At 48.8% G+C, this 22071-nt stretch overlaps 1 protein-coding gene across 3 annotated transcripts in view; it reads right to left on the minus strand.

Annotated features, from left to right (window-relative positions):
• Positions 1-1559: 1559 nt before the first annotated feature.
• The window catches only part of Pla2g4e (phospholipase A2 group IVE), a 72867-nt gene continuing 52355 nt past the window's right edge, over positions 1560-22071 (minus strand). For all 3 annotated transcript variants that reach the window (XM_052723135.1, XM_052723134.1, XM_052723133.1), the window contains 11 exons: positions 21959-21996; positions 19520-19655; positions 18243-18379; positions 14125-14347; positions 9838-9952; positions 9220-9357; positions 6891-6998; positions 6189-6392; positions 5137-5303; positions 3825-4008; positions 1560-3437 (listed from right to left, as the gene is read on the minus strand). In XM_052723135.1, coding sequence (XP_052579095.1) covers positions 3220-3437; positions 3825-4008; positions 5137-5303; positions 6189-6392; positions 6891-6998; positions 9220-9357; positions 9838-9952; positions 14125-14347; positions 18243-18379; positions 19520-19655; positions 21959-21996 — 1668 coding nt within the window. In that variant the 3' untranslated portion in view covers positions 1560-3219. The remainder of the gene's footprint in view (positions 3438-3824; positions 4009-5136; positions 5304-6188; positions 6393-6890; positions 6999-9219; positions 9358-9837; positions 9953-14124; positions 14348-18242; positions 18380-19519; positions 19656-21958; positions 21997-22071) is intronic.

Here is a 22071-nt window from a genome sequence, read left to right on the forward strand (position 1 = left end):
AACAAATGCTTAAGGCCTTGCTCCCTTCCCAGCCACAAACCTGCAATTTTCTAGGAATCTCACCAGAAATCCCATTTACAAAGAAATCCCATTTACAAAGAAAAGACACACTTGTTAACCCTAGTGGCTTCTGGGCCCCCCCTCCCCCATCCTCTTAATAAAATAGAAACATGTTAGTATGCATGACATATTTGTGTATATGTCCGTGTGCCACAGTCCACACTTTTACACCTTCATGTGGGTTCTGGGGACTGAACTCAGGTGGCCAGGCTTGTATGAGCCTTTTGAGATGTAACTTGAGAGCCAATAAAATGTATGCATGGCTAGTGCTAAGAGAGTTTGCTTACTCTCCCTTGAGGAGTCTATGCTCACACGTGGGCACTCTCCCTTACTTCCTCTTCGGAAGAGCACGCTCCCACTGGGGTGTGTCTTTTTTTCTTCTGAGCTTCTCTTTCCCTTAACCTCCTATATTAAAATCTCCTTAGTAAAAACACCAACTGTGTTTCACAGTTCCAGGTCATCCTGAGATTCTTTCTGTGCTGAAGCTAGGAACCTCAGTCTGACTTTAACCAATGTTCCTAAAGCTTAGGGGGACTCCTCAGGATGCTGGGAGTGACAGTGTGGGGCTGTGATTTTGTCGCACTGCCAACACAACCCCAATGCACTAACCACTGATGCAGGCTTTGCACAGCATGCACTCCCCACTGATGCAGGCTGTGCACAGCATGCACTAACCACTGATGCAGGCTGTGCACAGCATGCACTCCTCACTGGTGCAGGCTGTGCACAAGCATGCGCTCCCCACTAATGCAGGCTGTGCTCTAGCATGTGCTCCCCACTAATGCAGGCTGTGCACAGCATGTGCTCCCCACTGATGCAGGCTGTGCACAGCATGTGCTCCCCACTGATGCAGACTGTGCACAGCATGCACTCACCACTGATGCAGACTGTGCACAAGCATGCGCTCCCCACTAATGCAGGCTGTGCACAGCATGCGCTCACCAATGATGCAGGCTGTGCTCAAGCATGAGCTCCCCACTGATACAGGCTGTGCACAGCATGTGCTCCCCACTGGTACAGGCTGTGCACAGCATGTGCTCCCCACTAATGCAGGCTGTGCACAGCATGTGCTCCCCACTGATGCAGGCTGTGCACAGCATGTGCTCCCCACTGATGCAGGCTGTGCACAGCATGTGCTCCCCACTGATGCAGGCTGTGCACAGCATGTGCTCCCCACTGGTACAGGCTGTGCATAGCATGCGCTCCCCACTGGTACAGGCTATCATCTGGCTCCCTTCAGTTCTTCCTGCGGAACACATGGGCTGGAAGCATCCTGGCCTGCCCCAGGTTCATAAAAACAGGGGAGGCCTCACCTGAGGAGCAGGCAACAAAGCTCTCTGAAGAGGCTTAGGTAGACCAGGCCTCCTCTAGTAACCGCTAGGGAGAAGAAAGACCAGAGAATTGCAGGGATGAGGGCAGAAGTGAGGGTAGAGGAAAGAATGGGGGTCCAGGTCAGAAGTGCTGTGGAGCATCAGATAATGAAAGCAGATGGAGCAACATTCGCCCTCATGACCACTTTATTCTGTGCTCAAACGGTACAGTGATCTTACACATGTCACAGGCTATGGCAAGTCCAAGGCATGGCTGCCTTCACCTTGCAAAGTGCAGGTCCTGTTCCGGCTCTCTCTGATCATTCAGAGCCTGTTCCCTGCATGAGGGAGGGAAAAGCAATGGCAACCAGCTCCTCCTGTGGAGGGCTAGAGGAGGTGAGGGACATCCAACTCACATCAGCATCGCGTGGGTAGGGACCAGTTCTGCAGGCCAAGAAGCCTAGCTTATCAATACCTCAAAGGAGTCTGTGGCCTCCTGCTCTCCAAGCTGATGGAAACGTGCAGTAAATCTATTCTTCCCCCACGTTACTCACATAGGAGTCACCTGGGGGCAGGAGAGGGGGGCACCAGTCTCTTCACAGTACAGGTTCTTGTCAGTGTGGCTGGGTTTACAGCCGGGCCCCAACCACGCTCTGAATAGCAACGATGGAAACAGGAGCCCATTTAAAACAAACACACAAAAATCTCTCAACAACCAAGGACTGTGGAGGGATCATGTGGCTCAGAAAGAGGGCCTTGTCCTCCAGGCACGCTGCGCTCCATTCAGGCCGCATGCCTAGCTGCCCTTCAGCTTCCATTTTCTCACCCCAGGGGCTCCCATTCTGTCCTTTAGTGAAGCCTGGATCTGGGTGTCTCTGTGTTCAGGGGTCCCCCCCCAGAGACTCCCCTCCAAAGCTGAGGTCTTTCTCAGAGTCCTAAGTTGCCATTGTGTGGCTGTCCTTCCTAGCCTTTTTCTCTGAGTCACTGTATAAGAACTTAGAGCAACCGGCTGTGGCATTTTCTGTGATAAATGAGAGGATTCATACTTAGAAATGATTAACTCCACCTGGAAGCCAGAGGAAGATCTGAAAGCACTAACGGTACTGGATAGCTTCAGGCCCTGGACTGGTACCTGGTGCCCCTTGCTTACAGCCTGCCCAGGCCTCCCTGAACAGCATCCTACATCCTTATTCTGTGGGTTTCTGCTGCACTGTTGGCAGGGCCTGGTTTCACTGGAGCTGAGTTGCCCAGGGCTCTGGCAGCTGAAGAGGCATCAGTGACATGGGTTGGTCATCTGTTTGACCTGTTTGTGGCAGAGACCAGGCTTTCTACTAATACTCTCTTCATCATAGTAAAATATAAAAATAAAAATAAACCACAAAATACTATTGACAACACAAATTCCAAGGATGCAATTACCTTAAATTTACAAAGCATTTTCCAGAGGAACTTAGAGCAGTTCTCAGTCTTCCTGGGCATTTCTCTGGTCATGGGAGGAGGGAGGCTTAGGGGACTTCTGCCTGCAGCTCTAAGGGTGAGGTCTCTTGGGAACTAGCCACTCCGGTGTGGCCACACATTGACATTCTACACTTGAGACTGGGTGGGAGCCTGCGCACATGGCACCTTCCAGGCTGGGAAGTGGAGAGAAACTCCAGGGCTACAAACCTGACAGACCCCTCCTTTCCTTTCTCTCCTCATTGTCCTTTTGTAATGTTTCACTCCAAAGCCCAGGCCAAGCTGCCCGAAGCCCTAGCCGGAGAGCAGGGACAGCGGTGGGTGAGGTCAGGCTTGGTGGGCGGACGCTCCTGACAACAGCAGCAGACACAGGATGAACAGGGCTCCCCCAGGCCTAGGAGGGACACTGGCTCTTCATGCGTTTCTTCTCCACTGCCAGTCTTATAGCCTGTATAAGCGTGTCTTTGTTATTGAGGATGTTATACTCCGAGAGCTTCACCAACTTGTCGAAATTGGCTTCTGTGTACGTCAGCTCCTTGGTGGCATAGGGAGATTTGGGGCCATAGATGTTCATCTGGCCCAGTTCCAGCTCCTCAGGACTCCGTTCTACACCTTGGGGCAGAAGAATTTGCTATAGATCCTTATTATGGTAGGTTGTAAGGACGTGTTTGCACATACAAATACACTTACATGCATGCACACTCACTCACATGGGCACACACACACACACAGAGCATAATTTATTCATTTCAGGATTCCACATAGCTAGGTATCAGTAAATGGTTAAATGACTAAAACAGCAGGAAACCAAAAAAAAAAAAAAAGAGCAGGAGACCATGTTGTAAGTTCATGGGGGAGGATGGAGGGAATTCTCTGGGTTCAGACTAGGACTAAGCCAGGCCTCCCCTTTGGGGTCATCAGAAGATTCTATACATCTAAAAACAAGGGCTTTTGTCTGTTTCCAGCAGAGGCTGGGAGCATACCATAGAGGGAGCTTACCTGGAGCCTTGTACTTCTGGAAGGTGTCACTGATGAGTGGGAAGTAAGCCACAATGGGGGCATCAGGCTCCTGGGGATTCTCCATCAGGTAGCACTCCTTGAGACTTTTGTCATCCTCCTGGATGGCGTAGCTGGGGAAGGGGATGTTCTGCTCGGTACAGTACTCACAGGTTTGTTTCAGGGGCTGTAATGTCATGGGAGGACACTTTGAGCACTGGAAGCCTGGGTGTGGGTGAGCCATATAGAGTTCCTGGGTCTGTTTTCCTGATCTTTCCTAGCTAACCCTGGTCCCAAACTGCTTTGCCAGTGGGTGGTATTTTTAGAAGAAAGCCAGGTCAGGACAAAAGGCCCAGGTAGCAGGCTGGTGCCCATATAGATGAAAGCTCCTTCCCTGAATGAAAACACAGAAGCCCTGCTGCGGCTGCTTAACCCAAAGACAGACCTGGGGACACACGGGTGGCCTCTGTGATTGACGGACACGGGGACCTGGCTGCCTGGAGTCCTGACTGGCCACTCAGAGATTTTGGAGGTGACAATGTCCAAGGGCTGGACTTTGAAAAAATACCTTTAAAGTCACAAAGAGCCCCAAGTCCCACAACTGGCTTATTTGCATGCCCCTCCAGCATGCCAGCTACTTAGTCTAGGTCCTCTCCTCTGTGACCTCAGGAGAATAGCGGCTGTCCTGTCTACCACACAGAACTGGTGCAAGGACCAAGTGAGAGCCTGGGTAGGGAAGCACACTGCTGTTTATTGACAAACCTAGGACATGGTTATTGCTTTCATTCCAGACATCTGTCTATATTTCCTTTTCTTTCCCTAGCTTCAGGATGGGATTGTATCAAAGTCAACCAAAAAAAAAAAAAAAAAAAAAAAAAAAAAACAAAACTAAAAGAAACAAAGAAAAACTAAAAACCAGAGTTTTCCCTTAAAGAGAAAACAAATAATAATAATAATACCACCACTGGTCACTTGTTTAATCATATGGAGGTCCTGTGATTACATGGACACTAAGATTATTTTGAAAACAAGATATTACAAACTCATCAAGATTGTTTTCAGCTGAAAAAATGGCCAAGTGCATCAGATGCTTAAAAGCAATAATACAACTGCCATCACTGAGTTCAAACAAACTCCCAAGTCCCAGCATGTGAGAGCCAGCTGGTTGCCAGTGAGGTTTGGTCCTTACGCAGCCTCAGAGTGTGCCAGCGGAGCACCCTCCCACGTGACAGCTGCACAGGTCTTTAAGGTCGTGCCAGTGACTCTGTGACAGCTTGGGAGCAGCTGAGGCTGGCGCTGTTGCTGCTATACTTGCCTTGGTCTGGGATCCCGCACAGTAATTGAGGTGGATGATGAGGTCGATTTTCCTCTCCGGCCTAAAGAGGGGCGCGTAGCTGGAGTTGACAAAGAACGCGGTGTCCAGCAGGTTCAGATGTTTCGTAAACTGTGTCAGCTGGTTTGGGAAGGTGTCCAGCACTGTGTCTGAAAGTCAAGCCTTCTAGTTAACATCGTACCTGGTGCCCTGATGTCAGTTACGGGTCGGGTGGAGGCACTGACATGGCCAGAATACCCTGCTTGGAGCATGCTTTCTTCAGCCTGGGCCTCTAGCCTCCCACATTCTCTCCAGGACACTGAGTCCTACTTCTCTGGGTAGGCTGACATATCGCAGCATGCTCTTGAGGCTTTAGTAAGTCTTCTGTGGGTTATGCACACAACCTGCCATGACCCATTTGTAGAGCTTGTGGAGAAGCAGGGACTTAACATCCTATCAACTAGGGATACCCATGGACAAGGAGCCAGCTGCCCATTTTGCTCCAGACAGCGAGGACAAGAATAATAGCTCAGACCGAAGGACTTTGCGGGCTGTGGCCAAATAAAACATCAAAGATTTCCATGTGGTGGGAGAGGAGGCACACTAGATCTTGTCCCTAAAGCCTTAGCAAGGAGAGGCATACAGAGTCAAAGCTATGAGAGTGCGGTTTCAGGCCTGGGGCTGTGAGGCTGAGCTAGGCTGTACTTGCTCAACTACAATGGGGGCACCACTCACAGTGAAAGGTGTTCCCAAAAGGTATTGCCAGAAGAGCTCACATCTCTCCGTTTGTACAATGGGGCCAACTTCCGCAGCTGGGACTGTTGCTCAGATAATGCAGTTAGTCAATTAACTAATGCCTGCATTGCCCTCTGCTGGCAGAGCCGTATTCATTCAAGCCCTCAGCCATAAAGGGACTAGCCCCGCCTTCCCCACAAGCCAGCTGTCTCAGGAGACCATCTTTCTCTATGGCAGCTTCAATACCTATTTCTTCTTCCTCCCAACAGAGCCAGCCCTGGAGGAGCACCCAAGCGGGCGGGGCACCCAAGCGGGCATACCTTTCCACATAGAGAAGTGTTTGTTCTGTAAGTAGTCAGTGTGCAGCTGCATCCCGTACAGGAAGTTGTGGAACTCAGACACCTGGGGCCTGTGCGTGAGGATTTCTCGGAAAGTGTTGGACAGCCACGATGCTGGGATCACGACTGTGGTCTCCAAGGGGTTAGCATCACATTTGGGGATTTCAGGCAGGAGTGGATCATCTTCTGCAGGGGGAAGGGATGGAGGGCAGGTTACAGAAGTTGGGGTGGCACCTGACTGCTTGACCCATGAGAGTGAGCCACTTTAAGTGCAGTTCATGCTTTCTTTGCCCAAGCCCTGGTTCTGAACCCAAGAAGACTCAGAACAGAGGTATGAGAAAGGGTGGGGAGGACATGGAGAGGGAGAGAGAGGATACCCAGGAAGGAAGGCTCCAGGGAGGTTGGTGAGCCCAGAAGTTTGTCTTTTTCTCTGTGCTCACAGGTCCCTAGGACCATCAGCTCTCCGAATGTTGGAGGTATCCTTCTGGGCCCCGGCATAAGTACCACCTATAGCCACCCTGCCCCCACCACTGCCACCAGTGAAGGAAAATGCTGTAGCCCAACTGCTTTCCCTTGTCTGGATCCCGGGATGATGTAGAAACAGCGACAGGCAATCAGTCCTTAGTTCATGATCCATACACTATAGATCCACTACCCAAGGGGGGAAACCAGGCTGTCACCCACCGATGTCATGCAGTTTCTCCCTTGTCCACCTGTAGAAAAACTCCTCGGAGGTGTGGGACAAATTCCAGGCGTCAAGCAGGTTCAGGGAGAAGATGCTACTCCACAAACCTAGAGAAGCAGAGAAGCCATGAGCAACTCTCCCCAGGCTCCCTGTCCCCACACCCAGATCTCACTGGTCCAGCCTTAGCCTAGATGCCTACTCCAGGCCAGACTGCTTGCAGGTGGGACGGACTTGGATTTCTGTCTCCCACTGAGCAGTTCCAGGCAATGTCTGATGGTGCCAGTCTTTTTCTCCCTTCCCTCAGTACAGGGAGCAGGAGGGTGCCCCAGACACAGACACAGCACGGGGCTGACAGTCAGCAAGTGCGGGCTTTGAGTTCAAACCCAGCTCGAACCTTTGCATCAGTTCACACTGAGAAAGCACTTAAGACAGTGTCTGGCATGCAGTAAGCCTTGATACACACAAAGCTAGCTCTTATTTTTTAATGTAAAATTTATATAATAATACTATAAGGTTATAAAAATTTATATAATGATACTATGAAATAATATTAATATTAATAAAACCAGATGTGGTGGTTCACATCTATAATCCCAGTAGGAAGGCTGAGGCAAGAGGATTGACAAGAATTTGGAACTAGCCTAGGCTATATCGTAAGCGTTGGGCCTACCTGGGCTATCATAACAAGCCAATACTAACAATTATATTCTCTATTTAAATTTCTCACATGGACCTGAGGAAACAGGTCCAGAGAAATTAGGCAGTTTAGGCAACTTCACACAGCTAACAAGTGAGGAACCAGGGTTCAAGATGAACTCCAGGTTTCAGAACCACATGGGCTCTAGACCAGGGGCTCAGGGGAGAGAAAGAACTGTGTGCTGTATGTTGTAGATGTTACATTTGTTTATGCTGTGGAACATTTGTTTAATGATGCAAAGATGTGTTGCATTCTTTCATGTTGCATTTGTTTAACTCTGTGAAGCTGTGTTACTCTGCCTGTGTAAAACACCTGATTGGTCTAATAAAGAACTGAACGGTCAATAGTGAGGCAGGAGAAAGGATAGGTGGGGCTGGCAGGGAGAGAGAATAAATGGAAGGAGAGATCTAGGAGTGGGAGGGGGAGGGGGAGGGGGAGGGCAGGAGAGGGAGGGAGGGAGACAGGAGGACTCTAGGGGCCAGCCACCCAGCCACCCAACCACCCAGCCACCCAGCCAGCCACAGAGTGAGAGTGAAAGTAAGTTATACAGAAGTAAGAAAAGGAAAAAGCCCAGAGGCAAAAGGTAGATGGGATAATTTAAAATTAAGAAAATCTGGCAAGAACAAGCCAAGCTAAGGCCAGGCATTAAGAAAGAGTAAGCCTTCATGTGATTTATTTGGGAGCTGGGTGGTGGGCTCCCCAAAAGAGTAAAGAATAATAAGCATAAAAAATAACCAACAACATAGAAGAAATGGGACTCGAGTTAGACTTTCTGGAATGGGTTGCTTTGGGGTAAGTGGAATATAGACATCCTATTTAAATAAAAGAAGTTTAAATAGCTGTTTTTCTTTTTCTTTTTTCTTTTTGGTTTTTTAGAGACAGGGTTTCTCTGTGTAGTTTTGGTGCCTGTCCTGGAGCTCGCTCTGTAGACCAGGCTGGCCTTGAACTCACAGAGATCTGCCTGGCTCAGCCTCCCAAGTGCTGGGATTAAAGGTGTGCGCCACCACCACTTGGCGAATAGCTGTTCTTGAAGCCATAAAGATAGATCTTTCTTTCTTTTTTTTCTTTCTTTTTTTTTTTCAGATGAGACTCTGAAGCAAAGAACAAAGACTGGATGTCACAGTGGACCCCTGTACTCAGTGACTTGGCTTCTGAGGAACCAGGGAGCAAAGACCAGGGAGCTGTGCTAGGCTTTCCCAGTGGCCCTGCCTTTTCTGCTGGGGTCCCCCTCTGCCTGGGATCTGAGGGGCTGAGTTTTCCTGGGAAGCAGGCACACTGCTGCCTGGAGGCAGACAGGGAGAAAGGCAGGACGGTGGTTTTCTAACAGGCTTCCACACCCAGGCTGCTTCTAGATCTAGATAGACCACAGGAGACCAGGGTGCTGGGAGAGTCCTGGAGGGTCCCTTTACTGATGTCTCTCTGGGCCTAAAGGGCTGCAGGAAGATTAGGGCAGTCACAATCCGGAAGTAGGTTCAGGAGTCCCTCCTGGATTAATGTGATGTGGCAGAACCAGGAAGTTCGAGAGTTCAAGACTAACCAAGGCAATCAGCGCTGGGACAAGATTCTCCCTGTCATTGCCCTGTCAAAGGCGGGCCTGGCCAGCTCTGGGGCTGAGCATCCTAGAGAGTTACCTAGCATGTAGCACATCTCTGGCTCAGGGATCCTCTTCATCAGCCGCCCCATGAAGAACTCGGAACCAAAGAGTTCGGTAGGGATGAAGGCCCCATACTTCTGCATGCCCACCTCGTAGGGAGAGAACTCGAACCATTCTGTACACAGGGAGCAATATCAGTCTCAGGTTGGGCAGCTATCCACACAGCCCTTCTTCCCCCAGCCCTCCAGTGCTGGCTCCAGGGCCACGGGGAGCTTGGAATTGCAAGGCGCAATTCCGATGTGGGACACAAGGGGGCATTTGCTGCTGGACTAAACAGCTCTACAAACTGGCTTGCTCCTTAAAGCCGGATAAACAGGGACAAAAACTAAACCTTCTAGGCTCCCCTTTTGGGCAGCCTAAAAACAAAAACAAAAACTTAGGGTCTCATCCTTCACCCATTTCCCACGGACCCATCAGATAAGCCCCAGCAAGCTAAGGAACATTGCCCAGGGGAAATCAGCCCCCTTCATGAAGGAGAGTTCTTCAGCTGTGGGGCACTATTTCTTGATGTGGAGATTGACAAAGTGTGTGTTGTACCCGCCAAGAAGCCACCCCCACCCCCACCCCCGCCCCAGTCACTAACCACCGGTGTTACCTCTGAAATCCTGGTTGCTTACGTCATCCTTGACATTGATGGTGAGGTAGATGGGCAGAGGGTTCTGCCCCCGGCACAAAGCAGCACGCTGCTGTGACAGTTTGCAGTCATATTTCTGTAGGGACACCAGTGGTTAGGAGAGGTGGCTGGCAAGCAGTCAGTGAAGGACAAGAGAACTATCTGAACCCACATCCAGACTCCGGAGCCCCTCACTCCCACCCCACCCCGGGCAGCTGTATAAGCAGCAGTGACTCCAGATGTCAACTCTTAGATGCACTTGAAGAATATATAACGTCATCTTGGGCTGTCTGGCAACACAGGCCGTAAGTGGGGTGGGGCTGGCTCTGTAATTGAAGGCCGTCTTTTGGGGTCTTAGGATTCTCACATCTCAGGGGCTAGAGGATATGGTAACGGTAAGAAAAGCCATCACGGTCCCTTTTTATTGCCATTACTTCCCACTCACCACTGGAACCCAAACAGCGCCAGGAATTTTTGTCTTATTAACTTGGTGTGTTGGGCTCTCTTAAAATTTAAGAAGCAAGTCTCTCTTCCTCTCTCCTCTCCCTTTTTTCCCTTTCCTCTCCCACCCCCTTTCTCAACTGGAGGCTTAGAAACCTAAAAGCAGGCGACATTCTGGGCAAGCCCCAAGTCCTCAGAGTCCTGTGTTGTGGAACCAGCGTGACAAGCCCTGCAGGTAGGCCTGGGCCACTCACTGTCCCAAAGAACATCAGTCAGTGCAGATGCGGCAAAGCTGAGGTCCTAGGCACCCAAGCTTTGACCGTGGTTACCCTGCGCACTGACTCCAGAACCTGGGCGGCGTGGCGAACATGTGTGCCACCCAACATCCCTTAGGCCTTCTTTAAAGCAAAACGGTGTTTATCACAACTGGACCCAGAGATCTGGGCAATACAGAGTTGAATATTCTAGAAACAAAGCCACAGACTCAGGGAAGGGCCCAGCCAGCTATTACTGTTAAGGGGGCTGGAGGGTAAGAGGCTCCTGCCATAGCCAGAGTGCAAGAGCAGAGGGCTTCTCACAGCTTCCTAGCCTTGCTTCTCTTCCTCTGGCCTAGTTCTTCTCCACTCCAGATCCGCAACACACTCGGACTTCTGGCCCAGAACGCTTTGGCGTTTTCTTCTCATCATGTGGGTTGCTGTTTATTATTATTGCTAAAAACATTTCTTGGTGCCAGTTGCAATACTGCATGCGTTTAATCCCATCATGTGGGAGGCAGAGGCAGGTGAATCCAAGCCCCTCTTCTGACCTCTATGGGCACCAGGTACACACGTGGAGGTGAAACACAAGAACACATGAGGCCGCCGGGCGGTGGTGGCACACGCCTTTAATCCCAGCACTCAGGAGGCAGAGCCAGGCGGATCTCTGTGAGTTTGAGGCCAGCCTGGGCTACTAAGTGAGTTCCAGGACAGGCGCAAAGCTACACAGAGAAACCCTGTCTCGAAAAACCAAAAAAAAAAAAAAAAAAAGAACACATGAGGTGAATTTGAGCCAGCATGGTCTATATCGTGAGTTCTAGGCCAGTCAAGGATACATAATGAGAATCTGCCTCAAAAATATTTTTTTCTCTTTTGAGATGGGGTCCTTTTGTTTGTTTATTTTTGAGTCAGGGTCTCTCTAAATAACCTGGCTGTCCCAGAACTTGCTCTACATGTAGACCAGGCTGGCCTCAAACTCACAGAGGTCTGCCTGCCTTTGCCTCCCTAGTGCTGGGATTAAAGGCGTGCACCACCACACCTGGCTTGAAATGGGATCTTTATAGGTAGCTCTGGCTGGCCTTGAATTTGAGGCAGTCCTCTGCCTCACTGGTTATGGTATGTGCTACCATGCTCAGCTTTTAACTTAAAAATGTTAATTACTTACTGATGGAATTCCCACTAAGGAATAGTGAATACCCTGGTCCTGCAGAGCAGGGAAAGAATTCCAAATCCGTTTTATCTGAATCAGAAGCCAACACCCTTAACCTCTGCCCCCGACCTGTGCTTCATCATGGGATCAGGTTAGAGAGGGGTTTTCAAAGGCAGGTCACATCTTAATTCCTCTCAGAATCCTCATGGTGAGCATAGCTCCTGGCATGCAAGGGGTAATTAGTTAAAAGAACGAATGGGGGCTGGAGAGGTGGCTCAGCCGTTAAGGGCACTTGTTGCTCTGGTTGAGGACATCTGTGGGCTCCTCTTCTGACCTCTGTGGACACCAGGTCCTCGTGTGGTGCACAAACACACATGGAGGTAAAACACTCATACACAAAAAATAAATCTAAATAATCTTCTTTAAATTAAAAAACGAAAGAGGAATAAGAGCTGGCCCAGTGTAGTAGCACATGGATATAATCCCAGCACTGGGAAGGCTGAAGCTGGAAAATTACCACAAGTTCAAGGCCAGCCTGAGCTACAGTGTGAGTCCCAGGCTAGCCTGGGCTATATAATGTGAGACTTTATCTTAAAACAACAACAAAAAATGAATCAAGTTATTATTGATTGTTCCAAATGTCTCATTCCCTTTTCTTTTTAATGTGTGTGTATGTGTGGTATGCACACATATACTTATGCATGTTTGCATGTGTGCAGGGAGACTTGTGTACATGCATGTGTGTGTGTGTGTGTGTGTGTGTGTGTGTGTGTGTGTGTGATGTCATATGGTTCCCCCCATTGCTTCTCACTTTATTTATTAAGGGTCTCTCCCTGAATCTGGAACTTAACGATTTCTATCTAGCCAGTTTGCCCCAGGGCTGCTGTCTCTGCCTCCCGAGTGCTGGTATAACAGGGAGTTCCATGTCTGCCTGGCTTTTACGTGGGTTCTGGGGATCTGAACACCAGTCTTCAAGTTTGGGCACTTAAGCATTTGATTCATTAAGCTATTTCCCCAGCCCACAATATCTGATTACCTAACCGAGGGAACCTGTTGGAAGATATTATGCTGTCCATCTCCCTTCTGGGAAGTTCTGGTTTGAATTCAGAGCCTCCAAGACACCTTTGGAAGTGGGCCAAGATCTGGTGGCCTGGATGGAGGTAAGTGGGAGACTTGCTTTGGAGCCAAGCAACAACCAGAGGTGGTTCTTTTCTAAAGCCTGCTGTGACAAATCTGGGTATTGGCTGAATTCACCCTGATGTACAGGATCACATCTCTTAGGGACTTCCCACTCCCCTCTGCCACATCCCACACAGTTGGCATCAGCTGTACCCCACACAGGCAGGCTTTTGGGGGACATGTATCACTTAGCTATTGACTCTCAGAATGAGAAGGAACCTTGCCAGGTCTCTTTCCTTATAGTGGCCACGAACATCACTTAGCTATTGACTCTTAGAATAAGAAGGAACCTTGCCAGGTCTCTCTCCTTATAGTGGCCATGAACATGAACCCTGCAGACCTCCAGTGACCAAGAACAACACTGAACGGCCCTGGCTGCTGCTTTCTGAAATCTATGGTTGTCTATGCTGGGGCCACATTTCCTTGGGCCTAGTGATGAGATGCCAAGGCAGGCTCATCCAGGGAACACAGAATACAGACCATAGCTTTGACTAAAGGACCCACGAAGTCCTTGCTGTGAGCCTTCCTAGGCCATACAGCTCTCACACAGTGCATGCTTTATTTGACCTTTCTGTCCTCCACGTGGGGTCAGACTAGAAATGTGATTGACAGCTCTATAGCTTTGCCCAGCTTCTTTCTCGTATTCTCCTGTAGTGGGTAGCTATTCCAGCTTTGACCTGGAAGTACTACCCCCATTGAGGCTTCAGTAACTGTCACGCCTACAAGCCGGGGCTGAGACAGGAGCCCTTAAGACCTGAGATCCGGATGTGCCAGTTAGCTTGGTTCCTGGATCCTGGACGCTGGATGTAGATGGAGCAGAGTTCTCCAGAGAACACCGCTGGACTGCACTACACCTTTCCTGGACCCTGTAACCTATCCCTTTACTTGTAAGTTACCCCACAAAATAAACCTCCCTTTTAACTACGTGGAGTGGCCTTAATACTACAACCAATATTCTCCCACAGATGTTCTGATATGGCTTTCAGAAGCTATGCTCCATCTATGCGGGGGGCACCCAGATTGGCCCAACATGGGGGTCTCAGTCCTCTGAAAAGGATGTGAAAGATGACCTCACCATCTTCCTCCAATACGTATTTGGACACCCCATGATTCTTCCAGCCTGAGACGTACCTGCAAGCCTAACCTAGCATCTTTGGCCATGGAGGTTCATACTCTCTGAGGAAGAAAGAATGTGACTTGATATCAGTCTAGGCAGGTGGGACCTGGGAAAGGCAGAACACTCACCTTATCTCCTAGACTGTACTCAATCAGCTTGCCCCAGAAGTCTGTAAAAGTGGTCTTGTAGCCCTCCTGGCTGTGCTGGCGGAGTTCCTTTTGCCACTTGCAGAGCTGATCCGGGTAGAGGGCGGGCATCTTGTCTTTGACAACATGTCTCCGGGCCTCAAAGACAGCAGACTCCAGGTTTTTGGAGGACCACTCAGCATCACTGTACAAGGTAGCCATAGTCCTGGAGAGAGACACACACACAGCTAACAGAGCTACCCCAGCCCTGATCTGATCAACCCCATGTCCAGATAGGGCAGAAGATGGGCAGATCATGGGGAGTCCCCAACCTGGCAGAGGGCCTGGAGGAGACGGAATGAGAAAGGCCTTGTGGTGAGAGGCAGGCAGACATCACTTCTCAGAATTGATTGCTCCCTCTCTTGAATGCCCATTGTACATCAGGAATCCCCTGTTGGTTGAGATGAGGATTCTGGGCTCGCATATTCCCGGGTTCAAAACCAGGCTCTACCATTCACATGCTATGTGGTCTTAGACAAACTACTTAAGCACTCTTTGCCTCTGTTTCCTTAACTGAAGTGGTGAGAATTGTGATTGATGTACCCAGTTCATACAGTTCTTGTAAAAAAAATAAAAAAGTCACAAAGTTACCGTTGTGTGAAACACTAGAACTATGGTGAGACAAGGCTGGAGACAACACTTGATCCCTGGAATGGCTGATTCCAGATCCTGGACACTTTCTGTTGTACCATATTCATCCCCATGATTTGGACGCTAATTAAAGATTTACTTCCTGGGTTCAGGGGTCAAAAGCATTGGCTGCTCTTCCAGACGACCCAGATTCAATCTCCGGTACCTACACAAGAGCTTGCAACCATCAGTGACTCCAAATCTAGGGAATCCGATGCCTCTCTCGGCCCCTGCAGGCACCAGCCACACACATGGCGCACAGACAACCATGCAGACAAAACACCCATGTGCATAAATAATCTTTGAGATGATTTATTTCCTCTCCTTGCTCTTCCCCCTCATTTCTCTCCCCCTTTCTCATTCTCCACTTCCTCTTTTTCTTCTTAACCTATCTATGGACTATGGTGGGTGGGCAGCACGGCTAGGCCCAAGGTCCTCTCTGTTTCCTGCCTGCTCCACAGAAGTCCAGCTGGGACATGGCTCTGCTGAAGTGAGTTAACTTTACAGCTATTTTGGAGCAGCCTTTGGACAGAGGCCCTTGACTGAGTTCAAAGCCCGGGTTTGGGGCCAGTAAGATGGCTTAGAAGGTAAAGGTGCTTGCCGACGAGCGTCACTACCTGAGTTTGATCCCTGGGACCTGCATGGTGACAGGAAAGAACCAACTCCTGCAAGTTGTCCTCCATGTGGGCATGTGCACGCACACACACACACACACACACACACACACACACACACACACACACACACAATTTTAAAAAACTAAAGTTAAAAAAAAAACCCAGGCCATGACCCTGAGCATGCCAACCCTCTCTCTCCAGGTCAGTGATCCCCTTAGCTGGGTTCTGAATCTCTCTGATTCTGTTGGCCTGGACCAAACTTCTGTATGTCAACATAGGGAAGGGCCCCTCTTTATTCTGTTCCAGAGGGCTCCCTGGTGGCAGGGGGATTTGTCTAAGGATCCTAATGATACAAACAGGAGCCTCTTCCTTCTCAGGACTGGTTCCAAAGGAGATGGAAGATGGTCAGATTTCTTCTACAAATAGCATCCTGCCCTCCATGAAGTTTTCTCTGTTATTTTTGTACTTTCAAAAAGTTACCCTAACCCATTTAGTGCTTTATTTACTTATTTTTCATTTATTGACAGGCTCTCATGTAGATCAGTCTGGTCTCCAACTCAGTATGTGGCTGAGACTGGCCTTGAACTCCTGATCTTCTTGCCTGTATTTCCTGAGTGCTGGCGTAACAGGCAGGCACCGCCACCCTCAGCTTGCTAATCTTTGTTTAAAATCTATGTTCCCCATGTTTTTCCTAGTACAGGGGACCTGTGAGCCTTTCCCCTAACATTCTGGCTGGGCCTGAAGCCCTCTCTCTGTTCTGCCTACCACACAGTAGTCCAAGCAAATACAACACCCCGCCCCCGCCAGGCCTGCTGAAGCAAGTTATCATTTTAAACATATTTTATTTTATTATCATTACTTATTTTGTTTGAGATGGAGGTCTCACTATGTAGCCCTGGGTAGTTTAGAACTTGCTATATAGACCAGGCTGGCCTTGAATTCATGGAAGTCCACTTGTCTCTGCCTCCTGAGTGCTGGGCCACCATGTCAGGTATAATAATTATTATTTATAAGAATTATATGAGACTAGGCTGGAGAGATGGCTCAGAGGTTAAGAGCACGAACTGCTGTTCCAGAGGTCTTGAGTTCAGCAACCACAAGGTGGGTCACAACCATCTATAGTGAGATCTGGCGCCCTCTTCTGGAGTGCAGGCATACAAGCAGGCAGAATGTTGTACACATAATGAATAAATAAATCTTAAAAAAAAATTGTATGAGGCATTGGCTCCCCCTAGAACTGGAGTTCCAGGCCCTTGTGAGCTGCCTGACATGGGTGTTGGGAACTGAAGGTGGATCCTCTGCAAGAGCAGTTATGTGCTTTTAATAGCTGAGTGCTTCTCTAGTGCTGCGGTTATCTTTGTTGCTGAGAGCTGCCATTGAACACGGGCCCTGGACTGAATTCCAATCCCAGGCCTATGACTCCTGACACCTGGGGCAAGCGCTTCTGCTTCTCTGTCTGTAAAATAACAGGAGGGAAGTTATGGGTGGACCTGCAGCTTCTTCATCTAGAAACCGACCAACTGCAGAAGGAAATTATTCAGAAATTTCTTCCTGTTTACTGAGCCTCTATGGACTGTCGTTACTGAGATGGAACTAAGTATCTACTTACACAGCGACTACATTGGATTTGGTGCTAGACGACTTAAGGTACCTGCTAGGACTGTGTGGGCTTCATTATGCAGATACCATGTCATGTACATAAGGGGCTTGAACATCAGCGGACAGTGATATCCCCCTGGATATCCTGTAACCACTCCCTCCTGGATGTTGATGGACAGCTGTGCCTGGTGTAGAGGGCAGCCCTGATAACCTTCTGGCCCATCTAGCCGAAGCATCTGATGAGTAGATATGAGCCAAGGGGTTTCCCAGGACAAGTTCACATCCAGTCCCTCTGATAACAGCTACCTGGAGCTCCATCAAGAGAAAAGACACAGCAGGGCTCACTCAGTCCCTGACAGAGTAAGGTGTAGCTCCGGCTAAGAGGCTTCCTGTGGTCACAGGGCTGCTTGATGATTTTAGTGAACCACTTCCACTATAAAAAATACTAAAAGGTCTATGCTATGACTATGTCATATAAAGATAATTGTATTAATGACATTCATCGAAATATTTTCATTGACCTACAAGCTCCTTTATTCCTTATGATTTAAATATAAACGAACTTTTTTTTTTTTTTTTTTTTTTTTTTTTTGGCTCCTGGTGCTATGCCGACTGTTAAGGCTGACCTTCCTTGGCTTCCTTTTGGGAGTCCAGTGCCCACTTCCCTCCTGTCTCAGCAGAATGGGAGGAGGCAGCCCTGTGCAAGCTCCGCTTATTCCTTTCTGCTGCTTGAGGGGGTCTGATAGGACAGAGATACAGAGAAAGGATAGTATTGAGTGTCTGCAGGGAAGCAAGCCAGAGCAATTGGCCTAGCTCCACCCATCCTGAGAGACTGGGCCCATCCCTAAGAGGGTGACTGCATCTCACCAGGACGGACGGCAACACCAGGTTCACTCATGGCTGGCCACCATGTTTTTCTGGGCTGCTGCCACAGCCCCAAGGACATAGCCAATAATGGCCAATGTATACAGCGGCTCTGTGTTTAATACTGGGAAAGGCCAAGCCTACTGTCAACCCAACTTTCCAGATCCAGCAATTGAGTATAAGGAATTAAACTGAATGTCCCAAATCCCACAGCTGGGCATGGCAGAGCTTTCCAGGCATCATGAATCACTTTTACCTGGGATGGGAAAGTTCAGAGCTCTACCAGATCCCAGGCCACACCCATTTGCTACTTCCTGTGGGCTCCACCAACAATGGTGCCCAGTTCCTTACCAGGTTGCACCTGACAAGCCGGTGATGTAAGTAGAACAGTCCAAAAGGTTCAGCTTCTGCAGTCCCAGCAGGTGGCCATACAGGGCAACCATAGATCTTGTGCCACCTCCTGTGGCCATGACGGCTATCAGTGGTACCTGTAGGCACAGAACAGACTGGAAAGGACTCCTCCCCAGACAAGGACATGGAGTGATCTCATGGCAGGTGGATCTCTGTGAGTTCGAGGCCAGCCTGGTCTACAAAGTGAGTTCCAGGACAGCCAGAACTGTTACACAGAGAAATCCTGTCTCAAAAAAAAAAAAAAAAAATTAAAATAAAAGAGTTCTGAGCACTCAACCCAGCTCCCTGTTAATAGATGTTAAAACTGAGGCTAAGGGGAATATGTATGGATCATGGATGGTGACTGACTGACACCTATACATGGCAGTGATGTTGGGGCACTAGTCCCTGAACTGGCATGTGATACATGCTCAGTCTATACAGTATTTGTGAGAGTAAGAGAAAGAGAGAAAAAAAAAACCAACCCACATTTCTGATGCGGGGAGTAACATAGGTTTAAGGGAGGCTTCCTATCTCCATCTAGCAGGGACCGTAAGATCTTTCCTGGAGCTGAAGCCCTGTCATAGCCCTGTTCCTGTCTCAGCCTACATTCTCGTTAGCTTCAGAAGCAAGGTGCTCGGGGGCTAACCTGTGCCCTGGACTAACAGATGGAGGTTCAGAGGTGCTATGGCTGCCTCCAGGGGAAGAGGCTTCTCTTCAACTTCCTTCAGCTGTCGTTTCTGGTGGGGATGGGCACATGTGCACATTAGGGAAGAAAGAACAAGTGGGTGAAGGCTGGGCTGGGTGCCTGAGGTGCTGGAACTTGAAAATGTCTCCTGGCTGGGTGAGAATACCATCTCGATGCTATGTCAGTAAGACAGCTTAGTCTCTCTCTCCACCTCCCTCTCCCCAGCCCCCTCGTGTGTGTGTGTGCGTGTGCGTGTGTGCGTGCGTGTGTGTGTGTGTGTGTGTGTGTGTGTGTGTGTGTGTGTGTGCAGCCCCAGAAGCCCCCACCCCTACCCTGGTGAACACACAACAGAATCACAAGCAGCAGTGTTCTGGAACTACCCCTCACTAGTTGGAGCAAACACAGAAATCCAGGTGGTAGTGTAGTCACCCTGGGATAGAGTAGAACATGGAGTTGGGGGACCGGTGTAGCCCAGAGTGACCCTCAGCCCAGGCAGTGGCCCTGTGTGCCCACCTCATCCTCAGGCCAGGCAGTGGCCCTGCATACCCACCTCATCCTCACGCAGACTCTCCTCCAGTTGCAGCACCTGACTTAGTGCCTTGGCTACCACCACCCTCCGTTTCTGCAGAAACTCCACCTCTTCCTGGCACAGGCTGAATCCGAGCCGCACATCCAGCAAGTTAGGGCTGTGGGAAAGGGGACCCTGTAGCCACCACCTTCAGCAGGCAGATGTGGCTTTGGGGCCCACTTCTGCCATATATCTCTTCTTCGACCTTGGGCATCTACATTCTCATCTGCAAAACGCTTACTGGCCAGAACTACCTTCAGTACTTAATGAGACATCAGGCACAAAGCCCCTGAACCTTAGTTGGCTCATAATAAGCTGGTACTTGTCTGAAGACTACTCCTGGGCCTCTCTGAACCTCCTGCCTCCTCAGCAGGATCTGGAAAGTTCCAAAAGGTTTCCCTAGGCACCTTCTCTATCCCAAAGCTGGATATGAGTGACAAGGGTCCTTTAGATTCCTTTGATACCCCCCCCCATAGGACTATAGACTGCGGACTCTCCTGAGCCCCACAAACTCGTCCTCTGTTCCTGTGGGGCTCCCTGCTCCTTCTGAGCCCTTCCTGCCCACAGAATCACCATTCTCCTGGTATTTATGCAACTGACAAAGCCTCTCACACTGATCCCACTGTGTCAGCCCCACAGTTCTTCGAGGCAGATGAGGCACAGCTACCATGACATGCCTGATGTATGCCTTCTTTTTATCCAGTCCAACCAAGCCTGGCATATAAGACCTGACCAGATCTGTCCAAGCTCACCTCAAGCTACCAACCGGAAGAGACCCATCGGAATCTCAGAGCTTGACTTCTGAACCTTGGTTAGGGTCTTCACCTTCATAGAATCACTTTCTTTTCTATTACCCGTATTCCTGAATCCTCTGAGGCCTAGCTCCCTTAAGACTCCAAGGGGGTGTCAATTTCTGGCCTCCCTTAGCTTACTAACAAAGCTGAGTGTCTTTGAAGGCACAGCCTGGGCTCTCCCCGCACCTCTCTTCCTATGAGGAAATAACTTCTTCTGGCAGTCATGGGAATAAATAATAACAGTAGCAATGGTGGACTTTTGCTGAGAATCCCATTCACCATCTAGATTCCCGGTATTTCACATGCATTAATTCATGAGATTCAAAGAACAATCTGAATTGCAGATGAGGAAAACTGAGACCCAGTGAGATTAAGTAATTTTTCTAATGAAAAATAACAAATCAAATTATAAATAAAAATTACAGACAAGGGGCTGGAGAGATGGCTCAGAGGTTTAAAGCTCTGGCTGCTCTTCCAGAGGTCCTGAGTTCAGTTCTCAGCACCCACATGGCATCTTACAACTGTCTGTAACTCCAGTTCCAGGGGATAGGATGCCTTCTTCTGGCTTCTGCTAGCACTGCACATATGTGGCACACAGGCTTATGTGCAAGAAAAACACTCATACACATAAAATAAAAATTATAAAAAATATAGTCACTTGATTTTCAACAAGGGTGAAATTTAACAAAGAAAAGTCTTTTCAATAATGATGCTGGAGCAGTTGGCTATCCCCATGTAAAATGTACAGTATACAAAAATCAGTTATAACCTACACATGAGAGCTAAAACTAAAGACATCTTAGAAGAAAACGTGGGAGCAAATTTTCATGATTTTGGAGTAGGCATTATTTCTTAGATTTGGCATCAAAAATACAAATGACAAAAAAAGAAAATAGGTTTTATCAAAACTAAAAACCTTAGTTTTTTTCCAAAGGACACCACCAAGAAAATGCAAAGAAGGCCAGGCATTGGTGGCGCACGCCTTTAATCCCAGCACTCAGGAGGCAGGGACAAGTGGATCTCTGTGAGTTCAAGGCCAGCCTGGTCTACAGATAGGACAGCCAGGGCTGTTGCACAGAGAAAGCCTGTCTTGAAAAATAAAAAAAATTAAAAAAAAAAAAAAAGAAAGAACATGGAAAGAGGATCTGGAAGATAAGGCTCAACAGTTACAACCTGGATTCAGTTCCCAGTACCTACATGGTGGTTCACAACCATTCGTGACTCCAGTTTCGGGGTCCCCAATGCCCTCTTCTGATCCCTGTGGGCACTAGCTATGCATGGCATACATACATATGTGTAAACAAACACTCATACACAATATAAAACAACATGCCCATACACAGAGAAAATATAAAGAGATCCCACAGAACAGGGGTAAAAACAAAATACTTGTATCCAGAATATACAAAGAACTTTCATTAAGTTAATAACAAGACAGAACCCACTCAAAACATGGGCAAAGGATTTGGATAAAGATGTCTCAAGGATGATCCACTAATGGCCGAGTCATTCTGGAATAGATGCTCAACCTCATTAGCCACTGAAGATAATCAAATCAATCTACAGCGAGACACCACGTCATCCCTGCTCCCCTGAGTTAGGGGTAGGATAGAAAAGGGTACTTTACCAAGGTATGGACTTCATGTGTAATTCATAGTTCTCTCCCTGAGGAGAAAAGGGGGAAACGCCTGTTAGGGACGGCCACTGAGAGCAAAGGAGCCCACCCAAAGAGGTGGAGAC

This window comes from Peromyscus californicus, unplaced genomic scaffold (genome assembly GCF_007827085.1).
Source record: "Peromyscus californicus insignis strain IS unplaced genomic scaffold, ASM782708v3 Scaffold_7__1_contigs__length_154581171, whole genome shotgun sequence".
Taxonomy (NCBI): Eukaryota; Metazoa; Chordata; class Mammalia; order Rodentia; family Cricetidae; genus Peromyscus; species Peromyscus californicus.